The sequence below is a fragment of the Thamnophis elegans genome, chromosome 11, assembly GCF_009769535.1.
Source record: "Thamnophis elegans isolate rThaEle1 chromosome 11, rThaEle1.pri, whole genome shotgun sequence".
Classification (NCBI taxonomy): Eukaryota; Metazoa; Chordata; class Lepidosauria; order Squamata; family Colubridae; genus Thamnophis; species Thamnophis elegans.
The window spans coordinates 59,332,207-59,351,195 of NC_045551.1; the positions used below are offsets into that span (position 1 = coordinate 59,332,207).

The 18,989-nt window shown below is 43.1% G+C and overlaps 1 protein-coding gene across 2 annotated transcripts in view; it reads left to right on the forward strand.

The window, feature by feature from the left end:
- LOC116514902 (kelch-like protein 1) overlaps positions 1-18,989 on the forward strand; it is a 138,060-nt gene that overhangs the window by 18,914 nt on the left and 100,157 nt on the right. Inside the window, exon 2 of one of the 2 annotated variants that reach the window (XM_032226725.1) lies at positions 13,753-13,935. The exons of the other annotated variant lie outside the window; for it this stretch is intronic. Coding sequence (XP_032082616.1) covers positions 13,753-13,935 — 183 coding nt within the window. The remainder of the gene's footprint in view (positions 1-13,752; positions 13,936-18,989) is intronic. 2 annotated transcript variants of the gene reach the window in all.

The window sequence follows — 18,989 nt, forward strand, 5'->3', positions numbered from 1 at the left end:
TTGAACCGCTGACCTGCTGATCTAGCAGTAGCCTGCAGTGCTGCATTTACCCACTGCGCCACCTTGGCAGTAAGATGGTCAGGTCAGCATCTAGAATCTTCCTCCAGCACATAATGATTCCCTTCCCAAATACCATCTTCCCCTCCCCGTTTCAATGGCAGCTGAAGCAGCAGCAAAGCGGAGGCTGACAGGAACACAGCGATCATGTCTCTTCTGGTCTTCTCTTCACTAGACTAGCCATGTCCAGTTCCTGCAACCATTCTTCATATGTTTAAGTCTCCAGTCCCCTAATCATCCTGGTTTCTCTTCTCTGCACTTTTTCTAGAGTCTCAACATCTTTTTATAGTGTGGTGACAAAAACTGGATGCAGTACTCTAGGTGTGGTCTTACTAGGTATCCAGTATTCAACTGGTTCAGTTTCAATTGCAAAAAGGCACCTCAGAACATAGATATAGTATTTTTCTGTACTTTACATTGTAAGACCATCCAAAGCCTCTTTATTGATACTGAGATGAACAGCGAACTACCGTACTTGCTTTCATCTCATTGCTTGATATATGAATCGCCAATGCCACAATTTCCTGTGTCAGGATTATCCTGACTGGGCAGGGAATCTTCTGTCTTCCCATTATATTATAAGAAGACTCTACATGGAGCAGAGAAGAAAGAATGCAATAGCAACTTTAAAAAATCAGCTTAGTTTGGAAAGATAGGGGCAATTGAGGAAGAAACTCAAGATAGCTTCACCTTGATTCTTTTTAGTATAAGCAGGAGGAAGAGAGAAACTCTAACAAGCTTTTAATGTTCTTTTAATTCAACAAAGTAACTCAAGAACATGGGTGTTGAACTCAAGGCCCTGGGCTGGATGTGGTCTGCAGTGTGCTTAGATTTGGCCGGTAGGACCACCCTGGAATCAGCAAAGGAGTGGGGAACAATGCCTCTGCCAGTGAAAACGGAGCTCAGGGGACATGTGTGGCCCCACCAGGCTCCATTTTCAGCCACAATGGCCTCCTGCAGCCCTCTGCCAGCGAAAATGGAGCTCCGTTTTCCCTGGCAGAGGGCTAGCAAATCAAACTAAAAACAAAGCAAAAGGAGAAATGTTCCCCTTTTTGCATATGAGCATGGAAGAAGGGAAGGAAAGGAGAAAGAGAATGAAGAAAGTCAAAGAAAAAAAGGAAAGATGGAAAGAGAGCAAGGAATGAAAAATAAGGAAAGAGGGGAAGGAAGGAGAAAGGACAATGAAGAGGGAAGGAAAAAGAAGAAAAAGAAGGAAAGAAGGAAGGAGATTATAATGAGAATGAATGAGGGTTTAAGGGAAGTCCTGCCTTAGCCCTTGGTCACCACAGGCACCCCCAACATGAGTGATGTTTAGCTGGCCACACCCACCCTTCCCCTGCCACCAGTCCCGCCAGACCCCCAGGGTCAAACACAATCCTGATGCAGCCCTCAATGAAATCAAGTTTTACACCCCTGCTCCAGAATCATTTTTGTGGTATCTGCTTCTTGTCCTGGCTTGTGTCAAAGGGATTGTCAGGGTTCCAAAGAACATCCAAGATTAAATCAGAGTCCAAGGCAAAGGATTGCTCCAAGTTCCAATTTATTAAGAGAGTCATGTTGGCACATCTGAGAAAACCCGAATCTGAGCTTCCTGGTTTTCCCCACCCAATTGAAAGTTCATAATCTTGCCCCCCACACCCACAAGTCCATCACATGACCCAATCTTCCTCTGCCATGCTGGCAGTTCCACCCATCCAGTTCCGGTCAGGTGCAGAGGTGTAGAGACAAAGGATGACCTTGAATTCTAGAAACATGAAACCGCTGGGCGAGATCATTCGGAGGCACGGGATAAAATACCATCAGTATGCGGACGATACACAGTTGTATCTGTCCGCCCCGTGCCAACTCAATGAAGCGGTGGAAGTGATGAACCGGGGCCTTGAGGCTGTCAAAGACTGGATGAGAGCTAACAAACTGGTGCTCAACCCGGAAAAGACCGAGTGGCTGTTGTGTTTTCCTCCCAATAATTTGGCTAATGTTCCATCAATCAGGCTGGGGGGACAAAATTTATACCCCTCAGACAGGGTCCGCAACTTGGGAGTCCTCCTGGACCCACAGCTGAGTTTTGACCATCATTTGTCAGCTGTGACCAGGGGGGCATTTGCTCAGGTTCGCCTGATGCGCCAGTTGCGGCCCTACCTGAACCGGGAGGCCCTCACAACAGTCACTCGAGCCCTTGTGATCTCCAGGCTGGAATACTGCAACGTGCTCTACATGGGGCTGCCCTTGAAGAGCATCCGGCGACTTCAGCTAGTCCAGAATGCGGCCGCGCGAGTGATCGTGGGCGCACCACGGTTCGCCCACATAACACCGATCCTCCGTGAGCTGCGCTGGCTACCTGTTGATCTCCGGGTGCACTTCAAGGTCCTACTTACCACTCACAAAGCGCTCCATGGTAGTGGATCTGGCTATTTGAGAGACCGCCTTCTGCCAATTACCTCCCTGCGTCCCATCAGATCGCACAGGGTAGGCCTCCTCCGAATTCCATCCGCCAGTCAGTGCCGACTGGCGACTACACGGAGGAGAGCCTTCTCAGTTGCAGCTCCGACGCTATGGAACAATCTCCCCATGGAGATCCGCACCCTCACCACCGCCCAGGCCTTCCGCACGGCCCTTAAGATCTGGCTATCCCGTCAGGCCTGGGGATAAAAAATCTTAGTTCGTCCCCTCCCGAATGATGAATGAATGTTGTGCTCTATTTTTAATATTATGTATTGTCTTATGTTTTTTTGTCTCTGTACCCCCTTCCCCGTGTTTTGTAAGCCGCCCTGAGTCCCCTCAGGGAAAAGGGCGGCCTATAAATTATAATAAACATTCCAAACATTCCAAAGGAATTTTATTTTGACGACATCACATTCTACTCCTTACTATTCCTCCTCCCAATTCCCCACTAATGAAACAGCATATTAGTGTGGCAGGCCAAAGATCTCAAAAAGAACTGGCTGCAGACCTGACAGGGATAACACTACCCATCACCCAAGTAAAGTGAGAATCAATGAATATAGTCGCTTTCTTCTGCCAATTTTCCAAAGGGCTGTTCTAGATGAAAATCTACCCCCCCTTAGGTGTTACCCTTGGGAGGATCAGACTATAATAAATCTTTTTACATTTTTTTAAATGTGCCAAATTTTAAAAAATGCTCACCTAAAAAAAGAGGTGGCTTAGTAACCATACCTTTTCTCTTCTTTCTGAATATTGTTGATAATAAAAATGCCATTTTGTTCTTTGCTTTTCAATACAAACTAAATCAGAAACAAGTCATCAAAACAGAAATTTTACAGCTCAGTCTCTGCAAGTATGTGAAGCATGAAAAAAGTCCAGCTGTTCATTTTACACACCCACAAACACACACCTTCACAAACACCCACCCACATCAGTGGTGGGATTCAATTTTTTTCCAAATTTTCTGTGAGCGTGGCTTAGTGGGCATGGCAGGGGTAGGATACTGTAAAATCCCCATTTCTTCCCGATCAGCTGGCACTTGGGAGGCAGAGAATAGATGGGGGCGGGGCCAGCCAGAAGTGGTATTTACCGGTTCTCCAAACTACTCAAAATTTCTGCTACCGGTTCTCCAGAACTTGTCAGAACCTGCTGAATATCACGTCTGACCCACATCCATACACATATGCACAAACAAATCCTTACTAAAAATCAGTAAGGTATTTCGTATATAAAATCATAGATCTGCAAATGTCATGCAATTCTTAACATAAAGATGCACAAAGAAATTCAGAACGAGTTGACACTTACCTGGAACTTTCATATTATGGTATAGAAATTGGGATTGGGGGAAAAGTATGAGAATTATCATGTTCCATGCCTTGTTGAATTTCCTGTCGGGATAAATATTGATTAGTGATATTTTATCATTTTAATGGCCACAGAGGAATATCTTGATGAAATCTCATGTTTCATTTTCTGTTACTAGATTTTTAGCAAAGTTTCTGCAAGTCATAAATTAGGAGGAGAAAAAGAGTGAGAGGCTTCTAATAAATCAGGCTCATGAATAACTGTGCACGCTTCATCTGGGTGATTGATGTTCTTTTTCAGCTGAATGTTTCAGAACCTTCATTTCCAAATTAACATTTTATAACTTTAAACCTTATGAAAAATTTAAAATCTGGAATAAAAGTTTAATTTGCCCACTCAAGCTATCATATAACAACCATCTGAAATTTTCACCAAGTATTAAAATTGGTCGTATTATGGATAACGATCAAACAATTGGGGTGAGTGAACAGATTGGAAACCAAGTTCTTTTCAAAAAATCACTTCACATTTATAAATGTTGATGTGTGTAAGTGTGATGTATATGTGCATTATTTCTTTTGGCCTGTCTGCTGCGGCTTCATAAAAGAGACATATTGTCATTTTGCTAGCATTTTTCCTTCCTTTTTGCATTCTAAATCCATTCCTTTTGTAAATATTAAGCGTGAAGTATACCAAACTGTGCATGGTCTATGGCAGAGTTCCCCAAACTTTCCAGGTTGGTGGCCCGGAGCAGGGGGTGGGAAGGTAGGGGAGAAAGAGAGGATGGTTTTTATCAGAGTTTGTTGCAGCAATCACATCCAGAAAGCACACACAGGTAACTGATTCAGCAGGATTCAATAACTTCTTTGTATACATAATAACACATAAGGCATGTATACAATACTCAAGCTGGTTCTTCCATTGTGGTAGCAAATACAAGCAAACACAAACAGAGGAGAGAACAGTTTCAGTTCAGAGCAGCAGACAAGTTTAGAGCCCAGCACAGACTCAGAGCTTTAGTACAGAAGTTAAGCTAAGCCACACCCAGGCTCCTTGCTGTCTAGATCAGCAAACAGCCCTCATTGGCTGATCTTGTTGCCATGTCACTTCCAGTCTGAACTCTAATGCACTGACAAGTATGGTGGGAGAAGTATATATGTGTATGTGCAAACCGGTTTCTTGCACGAGTGGGGCTGCGAATGTCTGCAATGCTCATGCAAGTGAGACCTCAAGTGCCCGTAACACTTGTCACATGGCCTGGTTGTGAATAGACTTGCAGCTGGTAGTGGGCTGTGTCCCACAGTTTGGGGATCCCTGGTCTATGGAGCATTTTTCTACAGTAGAGGCAGTCCTCAACTTACAATGGCTTGCTTAGTGACCATTGTTACTACGGCACTGCCAAAACTGACTGAGTATACATGTCTAAGTGCTATTGCTATTGGTTGCCCTAAAGAGAAAATGTGCTCTTCTTTAGGATATGTTTTCTGTTCTTTGATTTAAATTTAAGAGACAGTCTGTTGAGCAGGATTCAGCAGGACATTTTCCCCCAGATTCTCATCAAAATGCATATTCCAATATTATATAATAATTTACCATAAACACAGACATATTCTAAACATAAACTTACTACAAGCTATGAATACTTAAATGAGTAACGGAAGAAATAGCATCCTGATTAAAACAAGTGCATTTGATCGATGGTGCTTCTAAAAGTTCTACAATTGAACTAAGATTAAATTTTTAGGTTGTAATCAAATATAGCTTCTCACTTGGCCAGGAGCTGGCTCTGAGACATTATTGTTAATGTCTTTTTCTCCTTTAATACCTCTTTTCTCCTGTCTCAATGCTGATTCGGGAGACATTCAGTGTGCTTCTTTGACTTCTTGCTGGCTTTATAATTGATTCAGGTCTTCAGAATTTGGTTTCCATGTTCTTTTCCTGTTCTTTCATGAGGCCTATGACAATTCATCACAGCCAATTCATTGTGGCCAAGTCACCACGGCCAACTTCCCATAGCCAACTTGCCACAGCTGCTGTGGATTTCAGCTGCTTCTACTGCCGGTTCACTCAAGGATGTCCTGCGTACGTGCTGCGCCCTTCATGCACGATATGCACACATGCACAGTACTAAAAAATGCTTATGCGCATAAGTAAAAAACAAGGTGGCAGTGCCTACAGCGCTACCAAAAGAACCAGTTCAGGGCCATGGCAGGCCACGTTATTACCTACTCAGCCAAATCAGGCTGAACCGGTAGGAACCCACCTCTGTGCCACAGGCCAACTCACCATGGCCAACTCACCATTGGAAAACCCACTGTGGGACAAGAGTTACACTAATATCAAAGAAATGGTGGGATAGAATCACTGAAGAAAGGATGTAAAAGGAGGGACAGGATGAGATCAGGGGTGGGAAGCTGGAGATTTGCATGGGTTCGGATAATCCTCTACCTAGAATTCTGCCCAGTTCAGTGAACCCCCAAATGTCACCTCTGGCTGGCCACACCCACCCTGCCCTGCCCCTCACATTTCATCCTGCCCCTCCCAGGAGTCTCCACACAGCCTGTCAATCATGCCAGGTAAGTGCAGGGCCTACACAGAGGCTCGGGGAGGGGGGAAATGGGCCTATAAGAGGTTCTAGAAGTCTAGAAAACAGGCCTGTTTCCGGCCTCCTGAAGGCCTCCAGAGTCCAGGAAAAGCAATTTTAGCCCTCCCAGAAGCTCGAGGAAAGCCTCGGGAGCCTGGGGAAAGTTAAAAACGCCCCCCCATCATGTTGCAGGAGGCCACGCCCACCCAGCAATTGGGCAGCAAACCCATTGCTGCAATTTTTTGAAGACCCACCCCTGGATGAGATGTGAATGACGGCAAATAAAATATTTTAACATTTTTTATTTTCAACAATTAAATTAAAGTGATACATTGTCCTGTGTCAAGTTGTCTCAGAGAAATTTGGCCGTGACGCGTTGGCCACAGGGAGTTGGCTTTGGCGAGTTGGCCCATTCCGCTTTCCCTGTGACCTGTGACCATCCTGGTTGCAATATCTACAGAAAACCTAAGAGACCGATGAACATGATTACTACCCTCGATGTATCGGATCCAGATTACCATTTCAGCTCATGGCGAAGCATGTGTGAGCTTGGTGAATCCTTGAGCTGATCCCTCTGTAATTGGGGAAAAAAAGGTGGAGCTGTTTCTTGCACACTGAATTCAAGACAATAAAAGGGATTCTCTAATATTTATGAATAACCCTCCTAAAGAAAGAAAGAAAAAGAAATCAGGAGCCCGATTAGCTCATTTTCTGTCTCCCCCCACTTTCCTTTCTTCCTGCAAAAACTCGTGAAAAAGGTTATGCCTGCGTATAAAATGTTTTAGTCTGAAAAAAAAAAATGCTAGCAGACCCCCTCTAGCTGTGCATTGTAGTCGTACTAAAAAAAACTTTCTTGATTTATTTTGATGGTAGAGATTTATCTAACCCTATATATCTATTGCATGACCCCTCTCAGGAGTTTCATCTTGACAGCGCTCAAGGTTGAATCAGCCTTCCTTCCTTCCTTCCTTCCTTCCTTCCTTCCTTCCTTCCTTCCTTCCTTCCAAGGATCCAGATTTTTTGGGGGGAGGAGCAATACGCAAATATTCCTATTTTAATATTTTAATGTAAAATATTTTAATTTATTAATAATGTAAAAATAATAATTTTGGGGGGCAATACGCGGTGGCTCAGTGGCTAAAATGCTGGGCTTGTCGATCAGAAAGTTTGGTGGTTCAATCCCAAGTGCCGCATAACGGAGTGAGCTCCTGTTACTTCTCCCAGCTTCTGCCAACCTAGCAGTTCGAAGTCTGATAAGAAAACGCTAATAGATCCCTCGAGCTATGCCTTGCAGTCATGCTAAAAAAAACTTCCTTGGTTTATTTGGATGGTGGAGATTTATCTAATTTATCTATTTACTGGCAGGAGTTACATCTTGACAAGGTTCAAGGTTGATTCAGTCTTCTATTTTTCCGAGGATCCAGATTTTGGGGGTCAAAAAGGGACGCAGTGGCTCAGTGGCTAAGATGCTGAGCTTGCCGATCAGAAAGGTTTGGGGGTTCAAATCCCTAATGCCGCATAACGGAATGAGCTCCCATTCCTTGTCTCAGCTTCTGCCAACCTAGCAGTTCGAAAGTATGGAAAAATGCGAGTAGAAAAATAGGAACCACCTTTGGTGGGAAGGTAACAGTGTTCTGTGCTCCTTTGGCATTTAGTCATGACATCACAGAGACATTTTCTGCTAGCTCTTCGGCTTTGAAATGGAGATGAGCACCGCCCCCTACAGTTGGGAATGACTAGCACATATGTGTGAGAGGAACCATTACCTTATGGGTGAAAGCTTTCTTCAAAATATTAATCCATTCATTCTAAATCTAAAAAGGATTTTCTTTAACCAAAGAAGTTTCTTTATCATTACTTATTGTATGTATGTATGTATGTGTGTGTGTGTGTGTGTGTGTGTGTGTGTGTGCGTGCGTGCGTGCGTGTGTGTTTGTAGGTATGCTGGTCCTGTTGTATTCGGGTCTTTTCCCGTGTATAGGTTCCATAGATAGATGGATGGATGGATGGATGGATGGATGGATGGATGGATGGAAGGAAGGGAGGTAGGGAGGTAGGTAGATGATAGATAGATAGATAGATAGATAGATAGATGATAGATAGATAGATAGATAGATAGATAGATAGATAGATAGATAGATAGATAGATAGATAGATAGATAAATCCACCACAGGATCTTGAAAAATGGAGTTGGCATTTAGGATATGATTTTATATGTGTGGTCTTCAAAAGGCTGGATGCTTCACATGGAATCCTAATTCATCTTGTCACTGGCGTCTCACTGTTTTGAGTTTGTTACTTCCAAAAATATTCTCTGCAGCCAGACAAGACACTGTGGAGTTGAGACTATTTGCGCCACAGCTGATCAAATATTTAAAGGATGGTTGACTTCACCTTGCCTCTAATAATCCTACTTGGCAGCTCACCAAGCTGTATTGTGTTTTTGTTTTTTTATAGTCTTTTTTTTCATTTTGGTTTTTTTAAAGAATCATGTATAGATAAAACATTTAATTTCACTTTCTTTTTTCTTTCTCTTCTCCCTCCCCCTCCCCCTCCTCCTCCTCTCCTTCTTCTTCCCTCATCTTCTTCCTCCTTCTTTCTTCTTTCCTCCTCCTCCTCTTCTTTCCTCCTCCTCCTCCTCCTCATCTTCTTCTTCTTTCCTCTTTCCTCTTTCCTCTTTCCTCTTTCCTTTCCTCTTTCTTCCTCCTCCCCCTCCTCCTCCTTCTCCTCCCCCCTCTTCATTCTTCCCTTTTTCATACTCCTCCTCCTTCATAAATTAGCAGTATTCTACAATACAGATTATTCTACAGTAGCCAAATTGAGGCAAAAAATGAACATAATTTCCTGAACAATAACCAGCAGGGTTCTGAGAAGTAAATAAATTCAATGTTTTATTATAGCTTCATTTACTGTCAATACAATTTTGGTAAATTCTGGCTCACCATATGACCAAAGTGGTGGGGCGGGAAGAATTAAGAATAAATAAAAAATAGTTGTCAACACCTTTATAAGAGAGCTGCCTTATCTCCAGAAGACATCAAATTACATTTTTAAAAATAAATATGACAGCTAAAAAGAAAAAGAAAAAAGCACTCACAGAGCTGCTTGTTGTTTTTTTCTAATTTTAATCTTGTTTAGATTAAATCACACTTTATTTTATCAATTTCTATCCAGTAAAGATCCATTTAAATTTCCACTTCTTTCACCTTCCAAATAGAATTCATCAAGTTGCCTGGGAAACTTGCCACTTTATTCGAAATAAGCAAGTTTCAACCATATGTTTTGTTCCGCTCTGAATCAAGAGATATTTAGCAATTAGCCCGTTCGTTCAGATAAATAAATAAATGCACGTTTTAAATAATCGGCTGTATAGAATGTTATAACGTATCCACTTCATGCACTCACTCACCCATCCCTCCGTTTTCTAAATAGTAATGTATTTCATGTGACAATGAGAAACAATGGTTCCAAAATTGGTTGTTTTCAGTAATTTTGTGGATTCTCAATGCTTTTCGTTGACCATTTCCATTCCATTGGCCAATTATTTTGGTTGATCAGATTGGCTGTTGCATAGAGAAACCCCATAAACAGTTTCTTAGAGAGATACAGTGTCAGGCCTGCAGCCATTTTATTTTGGGATCTTTGGCCTGCCACACTTTTATTCAGGGATGTGCAGTCACTAGAGGCAAGGGAGGCGGGGCCTCACCAGTCTCCTCAGGGAAAGGAAAGGATTTTAAATAATTTTCTTAAAATAATTAAAGCCAGGGTACTTGCTACCAGATTTCAAGTCACAGTGGCTTGGTGTCTGCTCTCAGTATTAACTAGGAGGAAGCCAGAGAACTAGGGGCCTCTTTTGCATAAGGATTTTTTCGCCTTTTAAGAGTTAAGCAAGGGTTAACAAGCAAAGAATTTCTTATGCAAATGAGGCACGTATTCTCTCGCCTCCTGTAGAGGGCATTTTTAGAGGCTTTTTAGAGTTTTCTGGGAGCGACTAGCTCAGTCTGACTTCAGAGCTCTGGCTTTTCAAGAAGGGAGGGCAGGGCAGGGAGAAGCAGAGTTGAAATCGTCTCTGAAACAGCTGGAAAAGGTGCGTGTGGGGAGGGGGGGAGGAATTCCAAAAGTTTGATCGGAAGGCAACAGGGAAAGGGGGGGTATGGCAGAGGAGCTGCTTTCAAGCCTTTGGAAAATATATTCCATCCAACTTCTATGTTTGTGTTTGAGAGTGAGTGAATGAGAGAAGGATCGAAGTTCTCTGTGTGCATGTGTCTGTTTGAGAGAGGGGGAGGGAGGGAGAGAGGGGGGAAGGAGGGGGAGGGAGAAGAAAAAGAATGGGAAAACTTATTTTGCAAGGGGGAAAAATGCTGTCGCTTTAAATTGGAACTGAGCATGCCTGGCTGTGGAATTCTGGGAGTTGAAGTCCACAAGTCTAAAAACAGCCTCACCGGGGCTAAAGCTGACCGCACGTCACTGCTTCTATTCTACTATGTTGTTTTCTATAGGGGGAATATGGAGTGGGGAGAGTGCAGACTAGAATGTTATGTAGCCCCCCAAAAAATCATTTCTAAATTGCCAAGGTCATCCTTTGTCTTGGCACCTCTGCACCTGACCAGAACTGGATGGGTAGAACTGCCAGCATGGCAGTGGGAGATTGGACCATGTGATGGACTTGTGGGGGTGGGGGCAAGATCATGAATTTTAACTTGGGTGGGGAAAACTGAGAAGCTTCAGATTCAGGTTTTCCCAAATGTGCCTGCAGGATCTCTTACTAAATTGGAACTTTGAGCAATACTTTGCCTTGGATTCTGATTTAATTTTGGATGCTATCTGGAAGGCTGACACGAACCTAAATCTGAAGCTTCTGAGTTCTTCAACTTTTTCAAGAGGCAATTGGACTTTCGGGGGGGGGGGGTTTGAAGATGTTTTGCTTCTCATCCAAGAAACTCCTTGCAGGCTCCATTACAAATTCCAGGCTCTATTAAAGTGTCAAGTTGAAGTCTATGAAGAGTCTCAGTCATCCAGATCATGGTTGACCCAAAGGTGCTTTTTTCAAGAGGCAACTGGACTTCCTGGTTTTTCTTTGAAGAAAAATTTGGTTTAGCTTCTCATCCAAGGAAAATTTGGTTTGCCTTCTCACTGCAAAGGACCAGCTGTCTGCAAGGAATATAAATCCTTCCATTCCCCACCATCCAGTCAGAGCTGAAGAAGCTTCTTGGATGAGAAGCAAAACAACTTCAAAGAAAAATCAGAAAGTCCAATTGCCTCTTGAAAAAGCACCCTTGGGACAACCATGACCCGGATGACTTAGCATCTCCATAGACTTCAACTTGTCACTGTAATGGATCCTGGAATTTCCACTGTACACAATGATTGTTGTAAATCAAGGCTTCCAATGGACTTACCCAATGTTATGCTCTTTTTTGTGGCAGTCATTAAATGAATGCCACAGTCATTAAGTCAGCCAATGCGAGTTTATTGCCAGAAACATACTGTACAAGAGCAGACTATCAGAAAAAAAACTATCCTGGCATCTTGTTATCTATTTCATTAGGAAAAAAGATATGATTGTGTTATATTAAATCTTCAAAACTAGTCCAGTGCATTGTATGCAGCTTTATCTGAAAAATTAGGGCAAATGTTTTGTGAACAAGAATTATAACTGAATAACAACCAGGGTACCAGTTATATAGGTAATAAAATGAATAAGCTAGCTGTCAGTTCTGGAATCCACCTTCTTCTTTGGAGCTTCAGGGATGGCACATTTAGTGCTTGGGAAAATGGGAGAGGGAATTATAAGAAGCTGGTCAGTGGAGGGTTTCTGCTGGTTCGCACTGGATCGGGAGAACCAGATGGTGAAATTTACCAATCCGGTGAGAGGAGGTTCGACCGGTGGACCCAGAAGTAACTTCCGGAACGTCTGCCCCGGCCCTGTCGCTGCTCGCTCACCCCCGCCCATCTGGAAGCCACTCCATCGCTCGTTTCCCCCGCCCGTCCGCACTATCCTAGCCCAATTCGGTGTCAAGTCTCATACCTGGGAGTAGAGGTGGTGGACGGAGAAACATAGAGAGGTCCATTCACCAGACAGCAGCGATAAGTTAAGGAGTTTTCTCCTGGATTCCCCTCTGTCTTCTCCGTTCTCCCAAAGTTCTTTCCCCAGAGGGTGGTAGCTTTCTACTGGATTCCTCTCTGTCCTGCCTTCTCTAATCTCCCTAATTTCAGCCCTTAATCCTCCAGTTGTCTATTTTTGGGAGGTTTTCCTCTCTCTTCCCCCTGTCATAGGAGTCCCAAAAAGTTTTGCCAAATGGCTTGGGGGGGGGTGGTCATGTGACTGAGTGTGCATGAGTGATGTCAAGTTGGCCATACCTGCCTGGTCACATGACTGCCAAGCCACACCCACAAAATAGGCCACACCCACAGAATAGCTTCTAAAAAACATTGAAACCCACCACTGGAGCCGGTGGAGGATTAGCCATCACAATAATCCCTTCTCTGGGAGTCAAGGACACTCAGCCTGCACCTGGATGGAGAGTGATGGGGGTTGTCTCCAGTTGGGATGATAAAATGATTGGGCCATGTGCTGGACCTGTGGGTGCAGGAGATGGATCTTTACTTTCTTTTTGGATGGGAACAAAACTGGAACTTTCAGATTCAGGTTGACCCAGATATGCCGATAGGACATCTCTGTTAAAATGAAACTTTGAGGAATTGCTAGAAGACCAGAATTGTCTTTCGTGGGAGGTGTTACTTGGAACCTTGACACTAGCTATGCTTACATTTTGTGCTTTTTTCCTGTGTAACGTAATCCTGTGTAAATGAGGATACATTTCTCAGTAATGACTAGTGGTGGGTTCCCACCGGTTCGGCCCAGTTTGGCCGAACCAGAATTCATTTGGTAGCCTAGGTCACTGGAACTGGCAGTGACCCAGGCCTTCCATGCCCCTGAATTGGTTCTCCCAGCAGTGCTGTAGGCAATGCCATCTTGGTTTTTTTTGCTTCTGCGCATTCCCAGAGCATTTTTTCCTACACTGTGCTTGTGTGACAAAGTGCTTGTGGTGTGACCATGAACGAACTGGCAGTAGTGACTGCCAAAACCCACCCCTGGTAATGACATACTGATTTTGTACCTAATTTAGATAACTAAGACTTCTGTCAATTGAGATTTTAAGTCATGAGGAGAGGGGAGGCAACCTTGACTTCTTATCAGCTTTGAAATGCTTTTGATTTAGTCATAACTTCTGGCAAACTATTCATCATTTCCTTCCTTCCTTCCTTCCTTCCTTCCTTCCTTCCTTCCCCCCTCCCTCCCTCCCCCATTCCTCCTTCCTTCCTTCCTTCCTTCTTTCCTTCCTTTCGTGATTTGTAGGCTCTCAGCGACCAACCATCCTTTGACTCCTCAATGCGATATGGACCTTAGCACTTCTGAAGAATTCTACCAAGCTGTTCACCATGCTGAACAGACCTTCAGAAAAATGGAAAGCTACCTGAAGCAACAGCAACTCTGTGACGTTATTTTGATTGCTGGGAACCGTAAGATACCTGCACACAGGTATGTATTAAAGTAAAAGAGTCATAAGGAACATTTGTTAGGCAGGAGCGAAACAAAACCAACTGCAATCGCACCTCATTCTTGAAAGTTCGCCATTGTATTTTTTTAAGTTGTTCAATTCTTTAAGAACATCTTCCTCTTAACAAACATATAATGGTGTAAGCCTATGAGTATGAAGAGTCAGTGTGGGATATACTTACCTTCCCTACTGGTTCGCAAATGTGGAAGTTCACAAACTTCACTTGCACACCAGAGGTGGTATTCTGGTGGTTCGCCCCAGTTCGGGCGAACCGGCAGCTGCAGGAGGCTCCGCCCACACACCCAGACGTCATCACGGATGCTCTGCACATGTGCAGAAGTGCCCCACGTGCGCTCTTCCGGTTCTGGACTAGTAGCAAAGGTAAGAGGATTTCATGCCTGTTGCACATGCCGTCTTTGGTCCATGTGCAACACCTTCTACATTATGTAGGGGTGGGTGGCCGGAACCTCCCACAGCTGCCACCACTGATTTGCCCGAACTGGAGAGGACTGGCTGAATATCACCTCTGTGGAGTGTGATGATCTGATCGTTGATATGATGGTTTTAGTTCCTACCTTGACATTTTGTTTAACTATTTGTGTTTTTATAACTAAGGTTAAATTTTTATTAATGGTCCACTATAACCACAACAAGAAGCTTGCTTGATTGGTAGAGGACAAAATTCTAGCTAAGATAAAAATTGGAGAGAAAAAGGTTTAAACTATGTAATAGAATTTATGTAGCTCTCTATATATTTTTGTCAGAGCCGAGGTGGCGCAGTGGTTAAATGAAGCACTGCAGGCTACTTCAGCTGACTGCAGTTCTGCAGTTCGGCTGTTCAAATCTCACCGGCTCAGGGTTGACTCAGCCTTCCATCCTTCCGAGGTGGGTAAAATGAGGACCCAGATTGTTGTTGGGGGCAATATGCTGACTCTGTAAACCGCTTAGAGAGGGCTGAAAGCCCTATGAAGCGGTATATAAGTCTAACTGCTATTGCTATTGCTATTGTTTGAAGACTGAACATATTAGAAGCCACACTGATTGTCACCATTGCACAAAAGCAAAGGAGCCTTAAATATTTTCTTTCTGTATTTCTTTCACCCCATCTCTATGTATCAGATTTATTTTTTTAAAAAACCCTAGCATTTAAGTTTTGTCAGATGCACTTTGTTAATAAAGTACTTATTTTGCCAACTAAGTTCTATATGAAAAATGCAAATTCTGTTCTTTTAGCGCAAAGTTGGTATATAATGGGAAGATGGATTTTCATCCATATCTTGACTGAATTTGATTTAACAGCTATTGCAGTTCAGTAGCAATCAGAACTTTTCGGACCAATAAATGATAAGGGTCGTATGTTTGCCTCTGAAATAAAGCTAAATCACACAATTCATTATCACAGTTAAAGATGCAATTGCATGGATAGTCTATTTCAGATTTCCAGGTCATTTGAAAGCATGCTTTCTTTTTGGAATAGTTAACACATATATAGTATATTAGCGGTATGCATTTTTGGGGTTTGGTAGCCCAGCTGGGGGGAAGGGTTTAGAGAGAACCAGGCCATGTGTTGTGGCTCGCCAGTGGCCAGCGAAGCTGGTGGCAAATTCAGACAGTGAAGAGGTTGGGAAGCAACATGGGTCGGTCCTGGATTCTGGGGAAGGTTCTGATGAGTGCTCTGCATTGGAAGCCAGAGCCATCAGTTATCAGCTGCCTTCAGGGTCGGAGATCAGTGGGGCAGAAGAAGAGATGGAGTCTGTTCCCATGAGCTGCCAGGAGAAGGCCTAGATCAGAACAGAAGGTCACAAAAGCTGATCGCATGACCCCCTGGACACTGCAACCCTCATAAATATGAACCAATTGCTAAGCATCCAGAAGTAGATTGCTACTGGTTCAGCCCAGTTCAGCCGAACCAGTAGCAATGGCAGAAGACTCCGTCCACCCACCCGGACGCTTCTGCTCATGTTCAAATACACATGCGGGTATGAGCGAACTGGTAGTAAACCGGTTAGCAACCCACCATTGATGGGGATGCTGCATTGGTTGTAAGTGTGAAAAAAGGTCACTTTTTTCAGTGCAGTTGTAACTGTGAACGGTCAGTAAATGAACTATTGTAAGTTAAGAACTACCTTGTTATCCCCTGATAAAGACAATTGAGGCATTGAATGCTCTGGAGCGTAGGAAGAAATTTTGGTTTTCATATTGTTCCAATTTGGGCACAAATCACTTCAATTTGGGAACTAATCAAGGAACATATGTGGAAGCAGAAGGTTTGATTAAATGTGTTCTGGAAAAGTTAAAACTGGTTATATTTATAATCCAATTCAATGTTGGAGTCAAAAGCTTTGGACTCCACGGATGCAGCAATCCATGAGAGAGGCAGGGTTTGTGAGTCTATTTCTTGTAGAATTTATTCTTGTGAAGTAGTAGTGATTAGAGGCAGGAAATATTTAAAATACAATTGCCGTAGTGTGTAGTGATTCTCAATCATCCAGGCCATTTGTTGTGCTTTTAAATTGTTCGTATTGTCTGATTGTTTGTCTTACTTTTTGTAATTTCCCCTCCCTTGGCTTTTCTTCAGCCGCCCTGAGTCCCTTCGGGGAATAGGGCGGCCTACAAATTGAATAAACTCCAAACTCCATCGTTGTCCCAAAGGTGCTTTTTATGAAGAGAACTGGACTTTCTTGTTGTTGTTTTTTTTTCCTTTTGAAGGCATTTCCCTTCTCATCTAAGAAGTTTCTTCAGCTCTGACTGGATAGCGGGGAATGGAAGAATTTATATTCCTTGCACGCAGATTCCCAAATGCTTCAACAACCCTCTAAAAGGATGCAAATGATCAGCTATCTGCAAGGAATATGAATCCTTCCATTCCTTCCATCTTTTTTCAAAAGGAAAAAAAAAAACAAGACTGTCCAGTTGCTGCCTGAAAAAAAAAACCCTTTGGGATAACCATGACCGGGATGACTGAGAATATTTACAGACTTTTAGCCATGCAATTTGGGATGAACACCCTTTGAATGAGGTGGGAGTAGGAATGGATTTCCAGGGGAAAAAAATTGCAGAAAATTTTACCACAGGAATCATTAGCACCACTCAGGTCACCCCGAAGACACAGATAAACCTCCAAGTGCTTCAACGATCCTCTAAAGGGATGAAAATGGCCAGCTGTCTGCAAGGAATATAAATCCTTACATCCCCTACTATCCTGTCAGAGCTGAAGAAGCTTCTTGGGTGAGAAGTGAAACGTCTTCAAAAGAAAAAACAACAACAAGGAAGTCCGGTTGCCTCTTGAAAAAGCACCTTTGGGACTATTGACCTAGGCTACTTAACCAAAACTAACCATTTCCTCCGGCCCTTGAGAGTTCTGAATTCAAGAGCACATGATGAATTCAGGAAGATTTCCTGAATGAGATTAATTACGAGGCACTATTTAATAATAAGAAAAAGTGAGGGAACAATGCAGACGTGAAGAAGTAATGCTGCCTAATGATTGCAGTGTTGGGTTCAGTTCCAAGCAGGGAGAAAGATACTGGAAACATGATGGCTCTTTGGAAAGATGGTTTTAATGGTGAACAGGATCACGTGCCTTGAAGATGTTGGGTGAAGAAGAAAAAAAAAAGAGCAGAGATGCTGAGAGTTCTTGAGTTTTAGGCCCTCTCTGGTCTTTTGAATTTGAGCTTGTGTTCTGATTGGTTGTCAGACTCCCATGGGGCCATGCAGGGGCAACTCTGTAGGCTGTTCTGAGTCCCAGGCTTGGTTGAGCCTTGCTGGGTGATGTAATCTTCCCAGGTGCCATGTGGTGAGATGGGTAGAGGGCTAATCCTACCTTTGTTGGACCTTGGGTGAGGACATTTGCCTATGAATAGACCTAGCTATCTCTTTATCTCTTAAGTGCGGACATCTGCTGTGGGCTATTGAGGAGGGTGGGGGCTATTAAGAATGAGTCTGCTTCCTGCCTCTAAAACAAACCATGTTTATCCATTTCTCATCCAAGGAAATATAATATTCTGCCTTTTTAATATTTCCTAGAATGTTTCATTCTTCTAGCAGAGGGCTAACTTCCTACAGCAGCTTCACTTGTCAAAACAGAGATAATGCTATAAAATGCATGAAAAGTTCAGGCATTTACCTGCTTTCAGGTCTATCGCATAAGAAGCATAATCAGAACGCAACAGAAAAATCTGGAAACTTTCTCCATTGGGACTGATTCTATTATAGATCGTAATGATCATTTTAGATTTTTTTTCCCCACTAGCCATGAACATCCTTAATGGCCGAGTTTATTTTGTAGAGAAAAGCACTTAGGCTACCTTTCATTTTGCCAATGACAGCTGTGTCTTTATTTTTCTTTTTTTCCAAGGCAGAAGGAAAATGGGAATAGTAATATAATAGAAAGGTACTTCAAGGTACTTTCTCAATTTCCTGAAATTTGGTTTTATGCATATAGACAAAAATTTTCTTTTTCACCAAATGTTTTTATCATTATAATCTATCTTTTCAAAGAGTTTCATTTTCGCTCTTGTTTGGCTTGTGGCTCTCTTCCTCATAGTTCTTCTGCTTTGTTCATCTGCTGTTAGTGTGGTTTCATTGATGAAGACAGTGTGATTTTTATTGTGCTCTTTGATTATATGGCTGGTTTTGTAAGCTAGCTTGGGTGCTGCTATGACAAAAGAGCAGGATAGAACTCTAATAAACAATTTGATATCCTGCCTATATCCAGGAAATGGTTTCTACACCATGTAAACCAGTGGTGGGATTCACTTACCTTTGCTATCGGTTCGTAAATGTGAGCACGCTCATGCAGAAGGTCGTGCATTACATTGGGGTGGGTGGGCGGAGCCTCCAGCAGCTGCCGCTATCATTCGCCCGAATCGGTAAGAACCATCCCACCCTGGTGTAAACAGATGTTCATGAAAAATACTCAGTGGACATATATAAGACATGCAAAGCCACATAGTTCCACTTGGTATCTGTGTGGAAAGTGTGAACAATCCATCATATATCAGTGGTGTCTGGGGGCTGGATTCGGCCCATGGGG